At 37.6% G+C, this 17928-nt stretch overlaps 1 protein-coding gene and 1 long non-coding RNA gene across 2 annotated transcripts; one reads left to right on the forward strand and one right to left on the reverse strand.

The window, feature by feature from the left end:
* The first annotated feature begins 61 nt into the window (after positions 1 to 61).
* On the forward strand, positions 62 to 12106 carry mthfd1b (methylenetetrahydrofolate dehydrogenase (NADP+ dependent) 1b). The gene is made up of 28 exons (XM_055038655.1): positions 62 to 267; positions 1583 to 1667; positions 1824 to 1883; positions 1982 to 2035; positions 2884 to 3020; positions 3174 to 3274; positions 3390 to 3526; positions 3752 to 3863; positions 3945 to 4072; positions 4193 to 4290; positions 4731 to 4904; positions 5066 to 5202; positions 5933 to 5979; positions 6061 to 6168; positions 6260 to 6334; positions 6417 to 6519; positions 6622 to 6698; positions 6808 to 6948; positions 7046 to 7114; positions 7188 to 7299; positions 7546 to 7685; positions 7781 to 7822; positions 8134 to 8234; positions 8317 to 8494; positions 8855 to 8962; positions 9059 to 9211; positions 9687 to 9805; positions 9905 to 12106. Exons 1-27 carry the CDS (start codon positions 230 to 232, stop codon positions 9774 to 9776), a joined length of 2805 nt encoding a protein of 934 aa, XP_054894630.1. The 5' UTR covers positions 62 to 229; the 3' UTR covers positions 9777 to 9805; positions 9905 to 12106.
* Positions 12107 to 12219: 113 nt separating this feature from the next.
* LOC129365451 (uncharacterized) lies at positions 12220 to 13318 on the reverse strand. Its single transcript, XR_008606517.1, has 6 exons — positions 13246 to 13318; positions 13083 to 13129; positions 12773 to 12792; positions 12657 to 12683; positions 12541 to 12552; positions 12220 to 12450 (listed from the first exon to the last, which is right to left on the reverse strand). It is a non-coding gene; the product is annotated as an uncharacterized LOC129365451 (long non-coding RNA).
* Between the last annotated feature and the right edge of the window lie 4610 nt (positions 13319 to 17928).

The following is a 17928-nucleotide window of genomic DNA, read 5'->3' on the forward strand; positions in this document are numbered from 1 at the left end:
CGCCTCTCATAGTGACGTCAGCGATCTACGCTCCGTGATTGAGTCTATTCCAGAAAGTTCTACGGTTATTTTTAAGCGTAGTGCTATGTTTGCTAATGCATCAAACGTAATTACAATCATGTTTCCTTTGAATAAGCGTAATTTGGAGAGCTAGTATCACCACGCTTTCGTCTTGTTAGAGAGCGAGCCTGCACTGGTCACCATCACTTCGGACACAGACAGACCGAATATGTCAGCTCAAATCATAAGCGGGAAAGAAGTTTCAGCGTAAGTGTCAAATTTGAACTCGTATGTTTAGGAGTTTTGCGTGAGCAGAGCAAACTTTTGGCTAACTAAGCCGCTGGCATGTTGAGTTACAGTAACAGTTTTCAGTTACCGCATGATCATCTGCTCAGTTGAGTACACTATCGAAGCTTTTTTGTTGTTACTTTTGTAGTGTTTTTAAGAGTTTTCCAAAGAACAGAGACTACAAAATATTGTTTTGTTTTTCTTTATTTGGTAACTTAAAGTTGTTAAAAGTGATTCAGCTACCAATGATGGAGAGAGTTTTTACAGTGGACCCCATATGCTTTCGGCTCACGTGGGTCAGCATAAATGCATTGAACTCATGACTGTGATACTTACATTTTCCTTTTTTTATCTGATTAAATCAGGCCTTGAAAGTGTGCAGACCTTTGCAGGATTTTGTAAGATGTGTGTGACTGTGGTGGGATTCGATCTTTGTCCCCTTGCTCCACTGACCCCAAGTGCACTGATTGATAAAATATCATGCACAAGTCACTTTTGATTGATTGATTTATTTACAGTACTTGCAAACTGAGATGTTCTCTAAGGGTTACTTTTCACAAATGACTCTCACATGCAAATGGACAAATCCTTTCTCCTGCAGCAGCATGGGAGAAATTTAGCTGCATGTGCCTGTCACAAGACTTGAAAACTTGCTGCCTCTCATATCATTCATTAGTCACTTAATTTTTGGACAATATATGAAAAAGTTCTCTACTCTGAAGCTTAACAGAAGTTGTTGGACAATCTCAATACATATTGTAAGTATGATTTGTGCAGTGTGTTGTGGCTGCTTTCATTTACTTTTAGTTGCCAGTATTACTGCACATATTACAATATATTAAAAAAAAGATGATACACAACTTTATTTAGGTGAAGTCATGCACAGAAGTTGCATTTCATGTGCAGTCTTTCTGTGTCTGCATACTTGAGCTAAGCGATCAATCATTGTCTAACAAAACTCCTGCTTTTTGAATGGATTAGAAGCTAAAGTTCACTTACCTTTTTTTTTTGTCGGACTTATCAAATCCTCTGGTGTAATTGACCCTGTCACTTAACTCCACAAAGTGCTGGAATGTTTCCCAGTATTCAGACTATGAAACAGATAAAGATAAAGATAACATTCACACTAGATCATCCTTTGGAAAGGCCACTTTGTTGTGCAACCAGATTGGCAGCATAGAGAAATCATTGGTTTAAAAACACAATAACCACAATGCATCTGTCTTGTATGAACATCTGTTAGAATTTGGAGGAATAACATGAATGATATGGCCTTTTTGTCTTTTTTACTTAGGCAAGTGAGGGAGCAACTGAAGAAAGATGTGGAGCAAATGAAACTCAAAGATCCCAACTTCAGGCCCGGCCTGGTTGTTTTACAGGCAAGATTATTTTCGACAAACAAAAATTGGTCCTTTTTTTGTCCCTTTTATTGACTTTATGTGCTAACATAAATACAGACTGTACATAGATACATTTGCATGAGCATTGTCCCTGTATACTAGAAATTATGAGGTGATACTTTTATGTTATGGCAGGTTGGAGGTCGTGAAGATTCCAATCTGTACATCAGCATGAAGCTGAAGGCAGCAGCAGAGGTAATATCTGATTATCTGTCAGATTGTTGATTGAAGGAATGGCTTTGAGTAGCTGTTTCCAATTTGAAATGTTTAAAGAATTTTATTCTAATTTGCAGATTGGAATAAATGCAATACATCTGAAACTTCCAAAGACTGCAACTGAAGAAGAGGTAAAATTGATATTACATTCTGAAGTTGCACAGATGCAGCGCGGTAGTCACTCTGCAATTGATACTTTTTTGAATAATTAGTCTAAGCACATAGTGTTTCACCATAAAATGTATTTATTCATTTATTTATGTATTTATTGAGTTCTGTTTTACTAAAATAATTTCATACATCCCACAGAATAATTTTTATTAGTCTCAATTACATTGCTAGCCTGCCTCTTCCAACAAGAAAACAATAAATAAAATTATAAGTTTTGTATTTATGTTATAAATGAAAAATTATATATATTCAGTAAATCTTGAAGTAAAAAACAATATTGAACTGTGAAATAACAAAAACAGGCTTCAGTTCTGTAAGAGTATTTTGATTTAAAAGGACATGTGTTTGTAATACACTTTTTTTAGTTGAAGGTTTGATTTAGTCAATTATCATCTGAAAATAGAAACAGCCAGTGTGGAATGGATTGTGGAAATTTACCTTTCAGCAGGACAGTAACCCTAAGCACACAGCTGAGCTTCAATATAATAGTTAACATTAAAACATATTTATGTTAGAAGTCAATATTCATACCTTAATCTAACTGAGAATGTGTGGAAAGGATATTCAGAAATGCAAAAACGGTGGTTCCACAAAGCATCAAATAATTCACATAGGTCTGTCTTGTAAAATCCTTATTAAATACAAGTGAATTTTATGAGCTCAATCTACACAATGCATTGTCTAGTTAAAAATTTATTAGTCTCTAGATTCATTATAATTTTATAAGTGGTTTTCTTTTGTTTCAAGCCTCATGTTTCTTTTAAAAAGACAATCCTGAGACAGGATTTCAATAATGTTTTGCTGGCAGGTCCTTCATAGCATCAGGGAAGTGAATGAGAATTCATCAGTCCACGGTCTCATAGTGCAGCTGCCTTTAGATTCGATCCACAAGATCAACACAGAAAAGGTCACAAATGCCGTTGCACCAGAGAAAGATGTGGATGGGTAAGAACTGACATAAATTTCATGATAAAAATTTTCTGATGGAGTTCATTTTATGCTAAATCATAGATAGAGTCAATCATAAGTCTCATTAAAGTTCTTCTTGATTCAGGGAGATAAATGTGGTATGATCAGTACTTTCTGGCTTCATCTCAGGCTGACCAGCATAAACGCAGGGAAGCTTTCTCGTGGAGATCTGGGCGACTGTTTCATCCCTTGCACACCAAATGGCTGCATGGAGCTGATCAGACAGACAGGTTGATGCAGTCATGAAGAAAACTCTCACAGGAGTAGTTTTTGCTGTAAAATCATACAGACGACATGCAGACGAGTGAATGTGGGCTAAATGCAGTGACGTCGTCTTCTCTGCAGGTGTGTCTGTGGCAGGGAAAAGAGCTGTGGTGATTGGTCGCAGTAAGATTGTGGGTGCGCCCATGCATGATCTGCTGCTGTGGAATCATGCTACCGTCACCACCTGTCACTCTAAGACTGCAGATCTGGCCGGAGAGGTACGTTTTAAATATCAGCATGTTTCTTGTTATTACCTTTCTCAGTTTCACATCTCGCATCAGATATTAGATGGCTTTTTGGTTTGCAAATATTGCAGACGCCTGCTCCAGCAGTTCCTGCATTCTTTTTCTGAAAGTTTTCTCTGCTGACTTCTTTGTGCATGTGTTTTGTTTTCTTTTTTGTTTTTTTTTACTTGCAACACTACTGTTTGTATTCTTGTCCAGGTGGGTAAAGCAGACATCCTGGTTGTTGGCATGGGGAAAGCAGAGATGGTGAAAGGAGAGTGGATCAAGAAGGGAGCGGTGGTCATCGACTGTGGGATAAATTATGTTCCAGGTCTTTTGTTAAGGTTCAAAATCGTCTGAAATTAAGTGACAACTTGAACAGTTGAGGTGACACATTGTTTATTTTTTTTAGATGAGACCAAGTCTAGTGGGAAGCGTGTGGTCGGCGATGTACACTTTGCCTCAGCCAAAGAGCAGGCGGGCTTCATCACCCCTGTGCCTGGAGGAGTGGGACCAATGACTGTGGCCATGCTGATGGGGGTAAAGTTGAATCTTTTATTTTTGTCAAGTGAATTTTCCCAAAGGTCATATCATTATACCATCCACATTTCTTAAGATTTAAACTAAGTAAGTGTGTCTCTTTTTTGTTGATGCGGTTAGAATACGGTGTTGAGTGCAAAGCGATTCCTTGAGAGCCATCAGGCTGGGAAGTGGGACATTTCTTACACCAAGCTCAGCCTTCAAAAGCCTGTACCAAGGTTTGTTTTGTTTATCGTAACTTTTTCTGTAAGGTGTCATGATAAAGTATTCGCATACCTTGAACTTTTTCGCATGCTGTAACCAACATCTTGAATATAGTTTATTGAAATTTGATGTATTTATACCAATGCTAAGTGGTTTTGATTTGTAAATTGGAAAGAAAATCCACCCATCCCAACCTTCACTTTGACGTCTCTTAAACCCAGAGCAAACAATTATTCTTAGAATTGCCTACCTAATTAGTAGGTCTAGTTTATTGCGTGTAATGATAAAAATCTCCCTGTCTTGTGAAAAACTGATAATGGCATGCCATAGAAATTTGCCAAAGTAGTTGGATTTAAAGAAAATTAAAAATGTATTTAGAAAGTACTGACCCTGAAGCGTAGCTTTGTTCTCTACTTAGCTGAAAATATGTGTATGGCTTTTAATTCTTCAACAGTGACATAGTGATTTCTCGCTCCTGCATTCCGAAGCCAATTGATCGTCTGGCCAGAGAGGTAGGCCTGCTTTCTGATGAAGTGGAGTTTTACGGAAAAACTAAGGCCAAAGTCCAGCTGAGCATTATCAAACGACTGCAGTCCCAGCTGGATGGGAAATATGTGGTGGTCACAGGGTATGTGTTCCTTCTGGACTGAAAAGCAAACAAATGTGCCAAACTTTAAAAATACTTCCGTTAAGTAAATTAGCATGTGTTATTCTGCCCATGAAACTGTTTAATTTTCTTTCACTTTAATATGTATTAATTGGTTGAAATGTTGTTTTATTGTGATGCAGTATTACGCCCACCCCACTGGGTGAAGGTAAGAGCACCACAACAATCGGCCTGGTTCAGGCCCTGGGAGCCCAGCTGAAGCTTAATGTGTTTGCCTGTGTCCGCCAGCCTTCTCAGGGACCAACCTTTGGCATTAAAGGTGAGCATTAGAAGAACACAAGAAACCCCGAAGTCCTATTGGCACCACTTTTTAATTTATTTGATCACATTTGCATAAACTTACACTGAAATCACACATTAAAAAAAATGTTTTCTTTCCAAACTCGCCAGTGTCACTGAGGTTGACATCGCCATCTATTTTCTGAAAATAAATACACCTTCAACACTTTTGAAAATTTGAACTTATTTATGTTAGTAATTTTCTTTATTTTATATTAGTCAAAGCTTTATATTAAAAAACTATGAATTCCATTTTGCCCTGCCTTATTAATATGATGTGGCTCAGAAGCCCTTTTCTATGAGCCACTCTTCAAAATTGGAAACACAAGAGTACATTAAACTTTTCAGCTACAGAAAGTTCCTAGTCATGAAACAAAGGACGAATAGGACCATTGTTAAGAACGGTGGAGGATCTGTCATACTGTGGGATTCTTTCTCTTCCAAAACTTCCTGGGATCATAAAAACTTTCAACTAAAAGGGCATTTTAAATTTAGATATGATTGCTCTGTATCAGAAAATGAGAGCTGATAACCTCTGGATCATTACATTTTAATAAAGATTTAAAATATAAGGTAAACCAAGACAGAAATGGTGACCCTTCTTTAACCATCTTGACCTCCAGACAATCAAAGACAACAAAGGACAATTCAAAAGAATGATCCTTTTTTGCTGTGCAGATTGTATTTATAATAGTCTTTCTTCTCAACAGGTGGTGCTGCAGGTGGTGGATATTCTCAAGTCATTCCGATGGAGGAGGTACTTTACACATTTTTGAAACATTATTGAGTTGGTAGAAAAAATTTGTGTTTAGTTAATAAAGTTTTATTTTATCCAAAGTTTAACCTCCATCTCACTGGAGACATCCATGCCATCACAGCTGCCAACAACTTGGTAGCCGCTGCAGTCGATGCACGCATGTTTCATGAGGCAACGCAGTCTGACAAGGTGGGTTTTCACTTCTGTAAATGAGGGGTAAAATCATAACAATTGTCAATTAATAACAAGATGTCCCTTTTTCCCCTTTACTCTCACTCAGGCTCTATATAATCGCTTGGTCCCACTCAGTGGAGGGCAGAGGACGTTCTCCCCAGTCCAGATCAACAGACTGAAAGTAAGGGATTACATTACATACTCCTCAACTTTTATTTATACATGAAGCAATTCTGACTCTTAATTTGTTATTGTTGATGTAGAAATTGGGTATAGAGAAGACTGATCCTTCAACTCTCACTGATGAAGAGATCACTCGCTTTGCACGCTTGGATATTGACCCAAGCTCTGTAACCTGGCAAAGAGGTCTGAAATGTCTTCATCAATCTTTTTTCCCCTAAGATTTCACTTTTTTTTCTGTATCAAACCTTGTGTTTAAATCTCCACTGGATAATTATTCCTCTGCAGTGTTGGACACAAATGATCGGTTCCTGAGGAAGATCACCATTGGCCAGTCGCCAACCGAAAAGGGTTACACAAGAGAGGTGAGATTCTGACAAGTTTTGATAATGGCATTGAATAAAAAACTAAAAAAGGGACCACTTTTAAAAAAAAAAAGTCAACAGCTGTTTTTGATCACAATGTGTGGTGCAGGCTCAGTTTGACATCACAGTTGCGAGTGAGATAATGGCGGTCCTCGCCCTCACCAGCAGCCTGGAGGACATGCGACAGCGCCTGGCCAAGATGGTCGTAGCCACCAGCCGCAGAGGAGATCCGGTCACCACCGAGGATCTGGTCAGTGCTTCTTAATTATATTGTGGCTTCTCATTATAAGAACTGTGCAGGGAAAAAAGTTTTTCTTTTTTTGATAGAGCGCTGTTTTGTTCTGCAGGGAGTCAGTGGAGCTCTCACTGTGCTGATGAAAGATGCCATCAAACCAAACCTGATGCAGACACTGGAGGTCTGTTTAACTACAACTTAATCCTTGTGATGCTTATCTGTTAAAGCTACAAATAGTTCCTCTGAATCTGCAGGGAACGCCTGTTTTTGTGCATGCTGGCCCATTTGCCAACATCGCCCATGGAAACTCATCCATCCTGGCTGATAAAATTGCTCTGAAGCTGGTTGGACCTGAGGGCTTTGTTGGTAAGATGAATTTATTATGGGTGACACCATGGTGCAGTTGGTAGAAACGATGCTTTGAATGTAAACATTCATCTGCTTACATTCATGAATGTGAATTTTGCGTTGATAATAAAATGGGCCGAAAAGATCCAACATCTAATTAAAACATTTACCCCGGTAGATTATCTGTTTTTACATTATTACACTGCACCGCTTAAAGCTGCAATACTGCTCTTAATATTTTGTCTCACAACCTCCATCAAACAGTGACAGAGGCTGGTTTTGGTGCTGATATTGGCATGGAGAAGTTCTTTAACATCAAGTGCCGCTACTCGGGCCTGAGGCCCCATGTGGTAGTACTGGTGGCCACGGTCCGAGCCCTGAAGATGCACGGAGGAGGACCAACAGTGAGTCACTTATTTTGGGATTTAGGTGATGTCGTCTTCATTCTGTTCATATTTCACCTTTTGGGTAAAAAAAACAAACAAAACATTTTATACAGGTTACAGCTGGGATGCCACTGCCAAAGGAATACGTGGAGGAGGTAAGGCTGAGAAACAGCAACGAGCAAAACATTCAAGTGTCAGTCCGCTCTGTGCAGTCTGTACATATTCTTTCACTCATACTTGATCAGACATAGGCTTGTCACAACAAGAAATTTTGCGTGACAATAAATTGTCCGAGAAATTATAACAATAAACGATAATATTGCCAATTTGAGACCATTTTCATCTAATGTAAGGGAAGTACATTATCTCAAAGATCAAGAAACTTTAAATGTTATTTAGAAATTAACAATGGAACAGTAAGGAAATTTAAGTAGGCCTTTTTAAAAACATTTTTACATCTGTGCAGAACCTTGAACTTCTGAAGAATGGCTGCAGCAACATGAGGAAACAAATAGAAAATGCCAAACATTTTGGCGTGCCGGTTGTGGTGGCTGTCAATGGTTTCAAGTGAGCATAACATGTTGCAGTTTCATTACTACTGCAGATTAAAATGTTTCATGCTTGTATTTAGTATGTTCATCTATTTCAGGACAGACACTCAGGCTGAGCTCGACTTGGTCTGTAGCATGGCCAAAGCTGCTGGAGCCTTCGATGCTGTGCGCTGCTCCCACTGGGCTGAAGGTGGCGCTGGTGCTGTGGCCCTAGGACAGGCTGTTCAGAGGGCCAGCGAGGCTCCCAGCAACTTCAAGTTCCTCTATGATTTGGATGTATGACTCCAACCCACATTAAATTTCGCTAGTATTCTTGTGCTTTCCTTGTTTTTAAACAATGGAAGAACTGGAGAACTAGACTACCTAATAATAAATTTTTAGCCTCTCGAATACCAAGATCTTACTTTCAGATTATTCCTTTTAACATTTTACAGAAAAACAAACAAAATGCATTCGTATGGAGATCCTCTACCAGAAAAAAATGTTGATTTTCTGAGTTGATTTAAATGAAATTTGAGCATTTCAGTCATGACAGACCTGATTCTAGTTGTTTTCATACATTATTGTGAAGGTCCTAAACATAAACAACATAAACATAAGACATAAAGAAAAATGCTATTTTTGTTTATGTTTCAGCTCCCAATTAGTGAAAAGATTCGAATAATTGCTCAGAAGATCTACGGAGCAGATGACATTGAACTTCTCCCGGAGGCCCAACACAAGGTGGAGCTCTACACCAAGCAGGTCAGCACGCCTCAGGGTGGAAGTTTTCTTGTCACTCCTATTGATCAACAAAGGGAAATCTGTACAGAGAAGATTATGTTTTGTCTTTTGTTTCAGGGCTTTGGAAATCTTCCCATTTGCATGGCCAAGACACACCTGTCCCTCTCTCACGAGGCTGAGAAGAAGGGCGTGCCGAAAGGTTTCGTCCTGCCCATTCGAGACATCCGAGCGAGCGTTGGCGCAGGCTTTCTTTTCCCATTGGTTGGCACGGTAGGCTCACAAACCTGATCAAACAGGCTTTTTGATCAGGGACAACAGTGCGTACTTTGCAAAACAACCCAAATTTATATCACAGTTTTCTGCAAAGCTTCTGCTTGCAACAGCAGCAAAAAATCAGTAATTTGCTTTGATAAAAATCATGATCATATGACACTAGAAAGATACAACATAGAGATTTAAAGTTGTCTATTACTATTTAAGTCTCAATAAGTATGGAAACCCATTTGCATGTCTTGCAAATTTCTGATTGATTTTGCATGATGTTTTTTTCCCCACCCCTAAAAATTATAAGAGAGTTGAAACTTAAATGCAAGCAAGCTACTGAAATAAATTAAAAATGTTGGTTCTGCAGATATCAGGCATGAGTTATGTTGTTTTAAGAGTTTAAATAACATTGAAAACTGTTTCAGGATGGTTGTATTTTGTTTATAAGTTTCTTTTTAGACAGAATGTATTTTCTCTTCAGATGCCTACAATCCCAGGTCTGCCCACCCGGCCTTGTTTCTATGATATTGACTTGGACCCTGAGACCGAACAGGTCAATGGACTTTTCTGAAGAAAATCCATCCTCTCTATATGACTGAGGTAATACAGAATGCAAACAGAAGGCACTTCATTCTTGTTTGACAGGAAAGAGTTAGCAGTGGTTAAATGTCTTTCTTTCTGCTCCCTTGTCCCTCTCAGAGCCCATAGAAACACCCATCAAACCCCACAGAGCCTTAATAAACACTGGACGAGTTCTAACCTGAGGCGCCTCAAGCTGCTTCCATCCTGTCGTGTGATTGAGCGTCTTTTTCCTGGAAGATGCTTACATGAATTGCCGATTCAAGGAATATCATTTCAGAACGATTTTTTCTGCAATTACAAAACAGTAATTTCAGAGCAACTAGTACCTGGTCTGTGATGGACCTTTTTGCTGGAACAAATAATCATATGGACATTTTTCATTAGATTATTTTTGCCTAATCTAACACATTTCATATCTTAGAACTCCTAAATCAAGAAACACAACCTTTCAATCCTTACATTAGCTCTCTGTTTATATTTGTTAACACTACATCGAAGGCGAGTTCTCTAGTTTCTTTTTATTAAAGAGTAATTGTCTCTTTTTTAAAAAAAATATACTGTACTTGCCATTTAAATCCTAAATGTAAATGTGAAACTGTCTTTAAAGACTTTATGTCTAGTAAATTTGTTGATATGAGCAAATTGGTTTTTTGTTGGCTGTAAATTTTTTCACTAAGCTGACTATCAGTTTGTATTTGATACTGTTATTTAATTTTTTTTTATTAAGCTGGGGATGCATTTACTAAACCCTCTGATAATAGTAGCAAATACAATACAATTTTATTATGTATTTATTACAATATATAACAATAGGCTGGTATCACGTGACACTGATTCATTGGCATTTTCATTCATTTGAGACTGCTGCCATGTTTCCTGTAGGTATTCAGTACAATACAATTTAAAAAAAGAAAATATTACTTTTTATGAGTGTTTTACAAACGTTATCATTCCCTACCAGAACAAAACTTTGGATACACCTGTCATTGCCTCGAGGCGTTCATACGAAACAAACGTAGGTCTGAAAAGTGACCGTCAGGTGATGTAGCTAGTACAGATAAATCTATCTCTGACAGACAATGGGAACTCCTTCCTGACACACCCAATACTGTGCAGCCTTAATTTCCAGAACTGCATGCGAGTTAACAGAAAAAAAGAGAACTCGCACGCAGCGCTTCAACCCATTCCACACTTGCAAAGGCGTTACAAAATGCCTTTGCAAGTCATTCCAGTCCAAATATGAAGATACAGTCAAGCAAAGATAATTAGTAGCCAACAGTTGCCTTATTTTTCACACATGCACAAACTTGATTCCGCTGCTGACATCATTGTTATTGTTCAACTTCTAGTTTTGTGGGTGGTGCTCTTTGATGAAAAGGAGCTACAGCATTAGAAAACAGGTTTGATTGCACAAGTTATGATTGTAATTTTGAGTGAGATGCGGTTTTCTGTGCCATGTAAAGAATTTGTTACATTTCTCATTTGAATTTAGAGATAAAAACCGTTGACATTGTGACTCATGCATATATTGTAGCTGTGGGGATAGGTTTACTCTCTTCACCTCTCTTCAGGTGAACATCAACAAGTCTTTTGCAGCCAGAACTTGTCTTGCTGAAGAACAGAATGTCCACAGCAGGACGGTGCCACATCCAGGTTTCATATTTGAATGATGGATAGATTCTCCATAGATCCGGTTGGAAAACTGCAAGCAGGATTTTGTATGAATTTCTTTAAGAACTAGTTTTTGCCTTTGTTGTTAATTGTGATTATTATCCACTTGCAGTTAAAAACATAACTGGGATTACAATATTGCATCAGACCAATAAAAAGCATGGAGATGTGGGTTTAATGAAAACTACCTGCTTAAACATTGTTAATTTCTAAAAGTGCTTTTAATCTGACCAACTAGGAGGCATATTCTAATTTATTTAATGTGTCTGAACAGCCCTGATAAAAGTATTGAAGTTTACTTGCATGACAACTTCTAAAAAAATGTAAGGGATATGAATATTTTTGCTGTAGACAAAACCACACATTTGAGTTAAATTCCGGAAGCAGATATGTCTGGCTTGCAAACCTGTCCAAGATGAAAACTAATCAGTTCCCTCATTGTAGGTTTGGTTATTATTATTATTACCATTATCACACAGCTTTTCTTGTTTTCTACTCATTCATAAACAAAAAAACACCAGATGCATACAAATAGTCACACTTTTTTTCACAGAATTATCTTTTCTTGTTTTTCTTACATTGACATTAGTGATTACATCTTTTGCCTAGAGAATATTTTTCATATGTAAGCTTTATTTTAGTTTCATTCTCACTGATGTTATGCAGTTTTATAATGATCTGTCTTATTCTATTGTACTTTGATAATAGTGTTCTTTCTTCAAGATAAAAGATCAGTTTGGAAGGGAATTAAAGAGCCAATCTTATGTTGTAGATTATTTAATGAGGAATGCAATACAATCATACATTAATCATTTTGACCAAATCATGAATTTTCATCATTTTATTTAGGGTCGCCTCAGTGGTCTCTTTCACTTGCCACCTCTTTTACTTTGACCACCTCCTCTTCCTCCCTGTCCATGACCATGACCGTGTCCTTCTCCTCCAGGACCATGTCCGTGACCTTTCCCCTTTTCTTTCTGTTTCCCTTTGCCCTTTAAGCAGCCATAAAAATGCAACAATTTTACAAATGGAACAAAAATTAAAACTGGTGTCACTTAAATTCCAAGAAGTTAAGGTTGTACCTGTCCGCCCTCCTGTGAAAGACACAACACACACACATGAGTATAACAAGATTATCATTAATCAATTACATAAAACTTTATAAAAATTTAGCAACTGTCAGGAGAAGTAATCTCACTCCATCAGATCCTGATCCCTCCTGCACCTGTGCCGGTGACAAAAATAAATGGGTAAATAAATATATACAAATATATATTTTGTTTATAGTGACTGATGAAAGTAAAACTAACTTACCTGTTCTGGCTTTTTTGGTTCTATTTTGGTAATAGATTGAAGGCAAAAAGAGGGTGACAAATTAGTATTTTAACATGAATTAGCATTAAAACTCAGCACATCATCCTAAAATACAAATAGCATAGAAATTACTGCTTGCAGCATCTTACTTCATATGGGTAAAAACAGAAAAAAAAGAAAAAGTAGGAGTGTGAGGATTAGCTAACTTTCCTTCAAGATAGCATTTATCTTTCCTTCTTTTTTTCTAAATACCACTAATTAATTTCACAATTAATTATCTCATTAATATTTCACAATCAAGGAGACTTACTATCGCTCATTTTGGCTTGATGATGAAAGTAGAACACAATTGTTTTCCTATTAAAAACCAAGACAAAGTATGCAAGAAACTCAGCAGGAGAAAAAAGACAACTGCAAAAAATTTAAGATTCAAACTCCTTGCAGTCAAGGTTTAATAATCATCCGGTACATACCTGAGCTCAAGATGAAATGAATATGTGCCTAAAATCAGTTTTGCAGCTAGATTTATCTGGTGGTTTTTGAGCTGATAAGTGGGTGTGTTTTTGGAGTCCTGCCCTCTTATGCCCAAATATGTCTCTTAGATAGATGCAGAACAGGTAAGACTTGAGTGTGGCTGTAAAAAAACAGACACTTTTGCCAGGTTTAACGACAGCCCAAATGCACAATTTAGAGCCTTTCTCAAACACCCGAGGGCTGGGCAAGTCCTCGTATTTGCTTTGTTTTTAGATCTGTCCAAACCAAACAACCTAAACTATTGTAAAAACAGCCACACCTGCAAAACGATGACGGTTTGTGTCATCAGATACTCCACAATATGATGCATTTTGTTCTTCATTAATTGCAGGTGAGCAATTACCCAGATTGAAGGTGAATGGTGCCCTTTAAAATTAAACATGCCAAAGAGATTTGATGTTCACAAACTGAATAAAGGGAGTCAGTTTGTGAATTTCTTCAAACTGTGTTCCAGGGAATCTATTTTCAGTGTCCATTCATACTGTTTAGGTTTGACCAAACAGCATGAAGAAACCTAAACATTTCTCCTGTCAAACCTTTCATTTTCACCATTTTAAATTTCACACTCAACGTAATCAAATGCAATGCAGAGAAAAATAACTCTTCATATTCCTAAATAATAGTCATTAAATATTAAGTTAGTTGGTGATCTCTATTCATATTTTTTTGTGCAATACACACTGTGTTCAACATAGGGAGGGATCCACTTCACATTAACAAAACATGCAACGAGCAATGCAAAACATCATCAGAATGTGACTGACAGAAAATTTTTGTTTTGCTTTTGAGCACTTGCAGCTCTCCCAGTCGCAATGTTGCTCTGGGTGGTAAACCTTTTTGCTCGAAACAAAAGTCTCTGTTGGCCCACCCAAAATGTAAGGTGAACTTTTTATTACACTGTGCCTTTAATAGAGGACATGCAAAGAAGCAATGATAACATAATTATGAGCTGAATGATAACATTTCCCGCTGGCTGAGCCACTTGAGGGAAGAAAATCATATTGAAAATGCAGTAATTGCTGCGTATTCACATTTATAATCATGCATAATTATTACTTCAGACTTTTAAAAGAAAGTTATGGCAATATTTGAAAAAGGCTTCACTTCACTGGGTCAGTAGTTGACTGAGCCAGTTTGCTTATTGATACTCAATATCAATTAGCAAATGTGAAATACAACAAAAACATAATGTTAAAAAAGTTACGCTTAAGACTCACAGAAGAATACAAACACAGTAAAAGATGTGTCTGAGTCAGAATAAACGGGCGCGTCCCATTTTTTTAATGTCTGGTATCAAATTAATTAATCCTGCTTTAGGTAAGTATCATCACCAAAAAACTCCGACTTGCTAAAAACCAGAATCAAAGAGATTTTTTTGTAGACTTTTTTTTTTCTTTGTTGCAGTGTAGATGTTTATAACCACCAGATTTTCCATGGATATAAATGATTTAATTTTTAGAGGCACAAAAAAAGAAAAGGTGTGTAATACTGCATTATATTTATTCAGTTCCAATGTGAAAACTGTGCTTCTGAAAGTGCTTTTACGGCTCTGAACAGTTTTCTTGTACTTGAGTAAAATTATTTAAAAGTTATTTCATTTTTGGCTATACTTCCTATGTCTTTGCTCTTCCCACGCCTTCACTACATGGCACCTTAAGAAGCCTTCAGATACCAGGTACACTTGTTTGAACTATTATGAGCAAATTCAAACATTCAGCAAGAAAGAAGCAATTACTCTATTATAATAAATTATCTTCTGTATGCAGTCAGTGAAAACCCCCCCACAAACTTCTAAATTTCTGGACACACCTTTGATTTGAGAACACGGGGATGGCAGTGCCATATTTTCTGGATATTTTTCTGCAGAAGGGACTGCTGCACTTTACAAAATATGGCAAATGAGGAAAGAAAAATATATGAAAGCAACCTTTCAAAACATCAACAAGGAACATGGGGCTTGAGTCCAAAAGGGTCTTGCAAATGCACAACGAACTCAATCCTACAGCCAAATTGGTTACACAGTGGTTTGGGAACAACAACAAAGTCGATGAATTGAAGGGGATTATGCCAAATGTCAGCTAATTACAAGAAAACTTTGGAATTTGAACAATTGTCTCCATCTTTTTATCCTGACATTTCATTTAAAAAAAATATTTTGGTGATTCTGTCTAAAGTAAAACAGGAACAGTTTATTTGGACTTGATATCAGACAGCATGGCTGAAACTAGTTGAACTTGTTGTCACATGTCAGTCGTCTTCTTGAGTGTTTACAATAATTATAGATCATAACACAGGATCCTCCCTCCCCTTTCTTTGGGTATTCATTTAAAACTAAGTCTGACAGTAGTCGGTCAGGTGGACAAAGTAATGTGCCTGGAGACAAACAGTTTTGTTGACTGCTGAGTGGAGAGTTGTTTTCTCTCTGTTGGACGCACCCTTTGTGACCAGACAAAAATGTCTTCTTAAGCAACATAGAAGTTTGAAACATCGCGATTCTGGTATTAGTAGGTTGCAAAGCTGTTCTAACTTTATGATGTCAAAGTAGTTAAAGACGAATATGTCTCTCGCTGTTCAACTGCTCCTTCTTTGAGCAATGTGGGCAGGACAAATAATAACAAAGCTTCTTGGAAAATGCTGTTATGACTTGACTTGTTTGTATCTAGCCAACATTGGCTGCCGTTGTTCTCCTTGCTGGAGCTATAAATTGTATCACTGATAACAACAAAAACCTGACAATGAAGAGTTTAGATCAGGGGAATTGTACTGTTTGTCATGCTTCTCATCATTTTTCATCTCCCATCTTCCCAGCCCTCTCTGAACCTCTTGAAGATGGTGTCTGCTTCTTTGCACTGATGATTTATGACTAAAATAACTAAATAACCAGATAATCTCTAATAAAAAAGAAAACCAATTCAGTTACCACTTAAAATTTTGACTGTCACTAATTTATAAAATGTGTTTACCTCCTGAAACAGTTATTCTGCCTTTTGCTTTCCTGTCACAATAATAAGTTTTATTATTAGACACAGATAACCAAAGTCAAAGCAAAATGCTGCTTTCAGAAGAGGATTTTCTTTTATTGAAATTCCCTTCAACCTGTCTGCCCCTCTGTGATTAAACACTTGTTCCACAACGTAATAACTGGTAGTGCCACTTTTTGTAACGGCAACTGCCATCAAGTGTTCGTAGTAACTGGCGATGAGTCTTTCACATCGCTTTGGAGGAATGTTTTTAAAATTTATCCTCTCTGAATGTTTTTTTTCCCACCATGAACTGCTTCTTCTCAGTTTGCGAACTTTGTCGTCTTGTCCATCCACAGAAGGATTTCTCTAAAGTCTTGGGGATCATCAAGGTTTTCTTTCAGAAAACTGGTTTGGTGCCCCGGTGTTGTTTTCCACCTGCAAGCTTTTTCCCATTGGAACTCTCACTTTGAGTCTTTCTTTGTAATCTTTAAATCACAAACTCTGGTCTTAACAAAGGCGATGAATCCTAGAATGCTTTACATGTTTTTCTGAGTTCTTTTGTGGCCTCCTTGATGAATCGTAGATGTCCTCATGGAGTGATTTAGGTAGATTGACCACTCCACTGATGAATCCTGGGAAGGTTAATAAATGTTCCATGTTTTTTGTTATGAAGAATGGCTCTTATTGTGGCTCAGTCAAAAAGTTAGTTACATTGTAACTTTACAAGTCTTGTGTTTCATGCAGTTTGATTGAAACTGTATGTAGAGGTCTGTAGTACTTCTAAAACATTTGTTCAATAAGTAGAACATGAAATATTCAGGTGGAGGCCAATATCAACAACATAGAAATGATCAGACAAATTAGGAAACTGCCTGATTGTTTGAGCTGAGTATAGAGAAGAAATAGGATAGACTCCAAGACTGGACCTTGTGGTGCCCCACATGCAGACTCCAGGAGTCAGTCATTATCTAGTTAGAAAATACACTTACAAATACATCCTGTCAGAACGGTAAGAGTTCAACCATTCAAGAGCTGCACCTCCTAAGCCGACTAGAACTAAAACTTGTTAATCAAGAAACTGTTATTTACAGTATCAAAAGGAGGTGAAAATTTCAGGACAGTCTTTCTCAAACTGTGGTCCCCGGGCCACTGGTGGTCCTCCGGCGACCCCCTAGCGGTCAGGGAGGTACTGCATATAAACTACCATTTATTTGCCGTCACGTGAGCTTGAAGTGCAACGATACAGCTAGCTTACCAAAGGATTGCGTTAAAAATAATGACAGGAAACTGACTTAAAACCGGGTTAATATAGAATATTAACCTGGTTATTATAATATTATATGATCAGAGGAATATAAGTCATAGCTGCTGAGTTTTGATGTGTCGTTCTGGGACTGGATTCCTTCGAATGGGTCTGTGCAGTGGGTAGGAGTCCACTCAGTCAGGCAGAGCTGTTCTTTGTTGCGTTTTAATTTAAACTATGTCACTGAAGCTCTGGCTTGGTGGTAAACCTAATCTGTCTGCAGGAGAGTGGATCTCCTCCACAACCACAAACCTTTTGTTACCTTGAACATGATCAGGGATCATATCAAACTCTGCACATTTCCCCTTCAAATTTGGCTGTCTTCTTTGTCTTTGATAAAATAAAATGAATAAAAT

This window comes from Poeciliopsis prolifica, unplaced genomic scaffold (assembly GCF_027474105.1).
Source record: "Poeciliopsis prolifica strain line A6 unplaced genomic scaffold, Auburn_PproV2 SCAFFOLD013, whole genome shotgun sequence".
Taxonomy (NCBI): domain Eukaryota; kingdom Metazoa; phylum Chordata; class Actinopteri; order Cyprinodontiformes; family Poeciliidae; genus Poeciliopsis; species Poeciliopsis prolifica.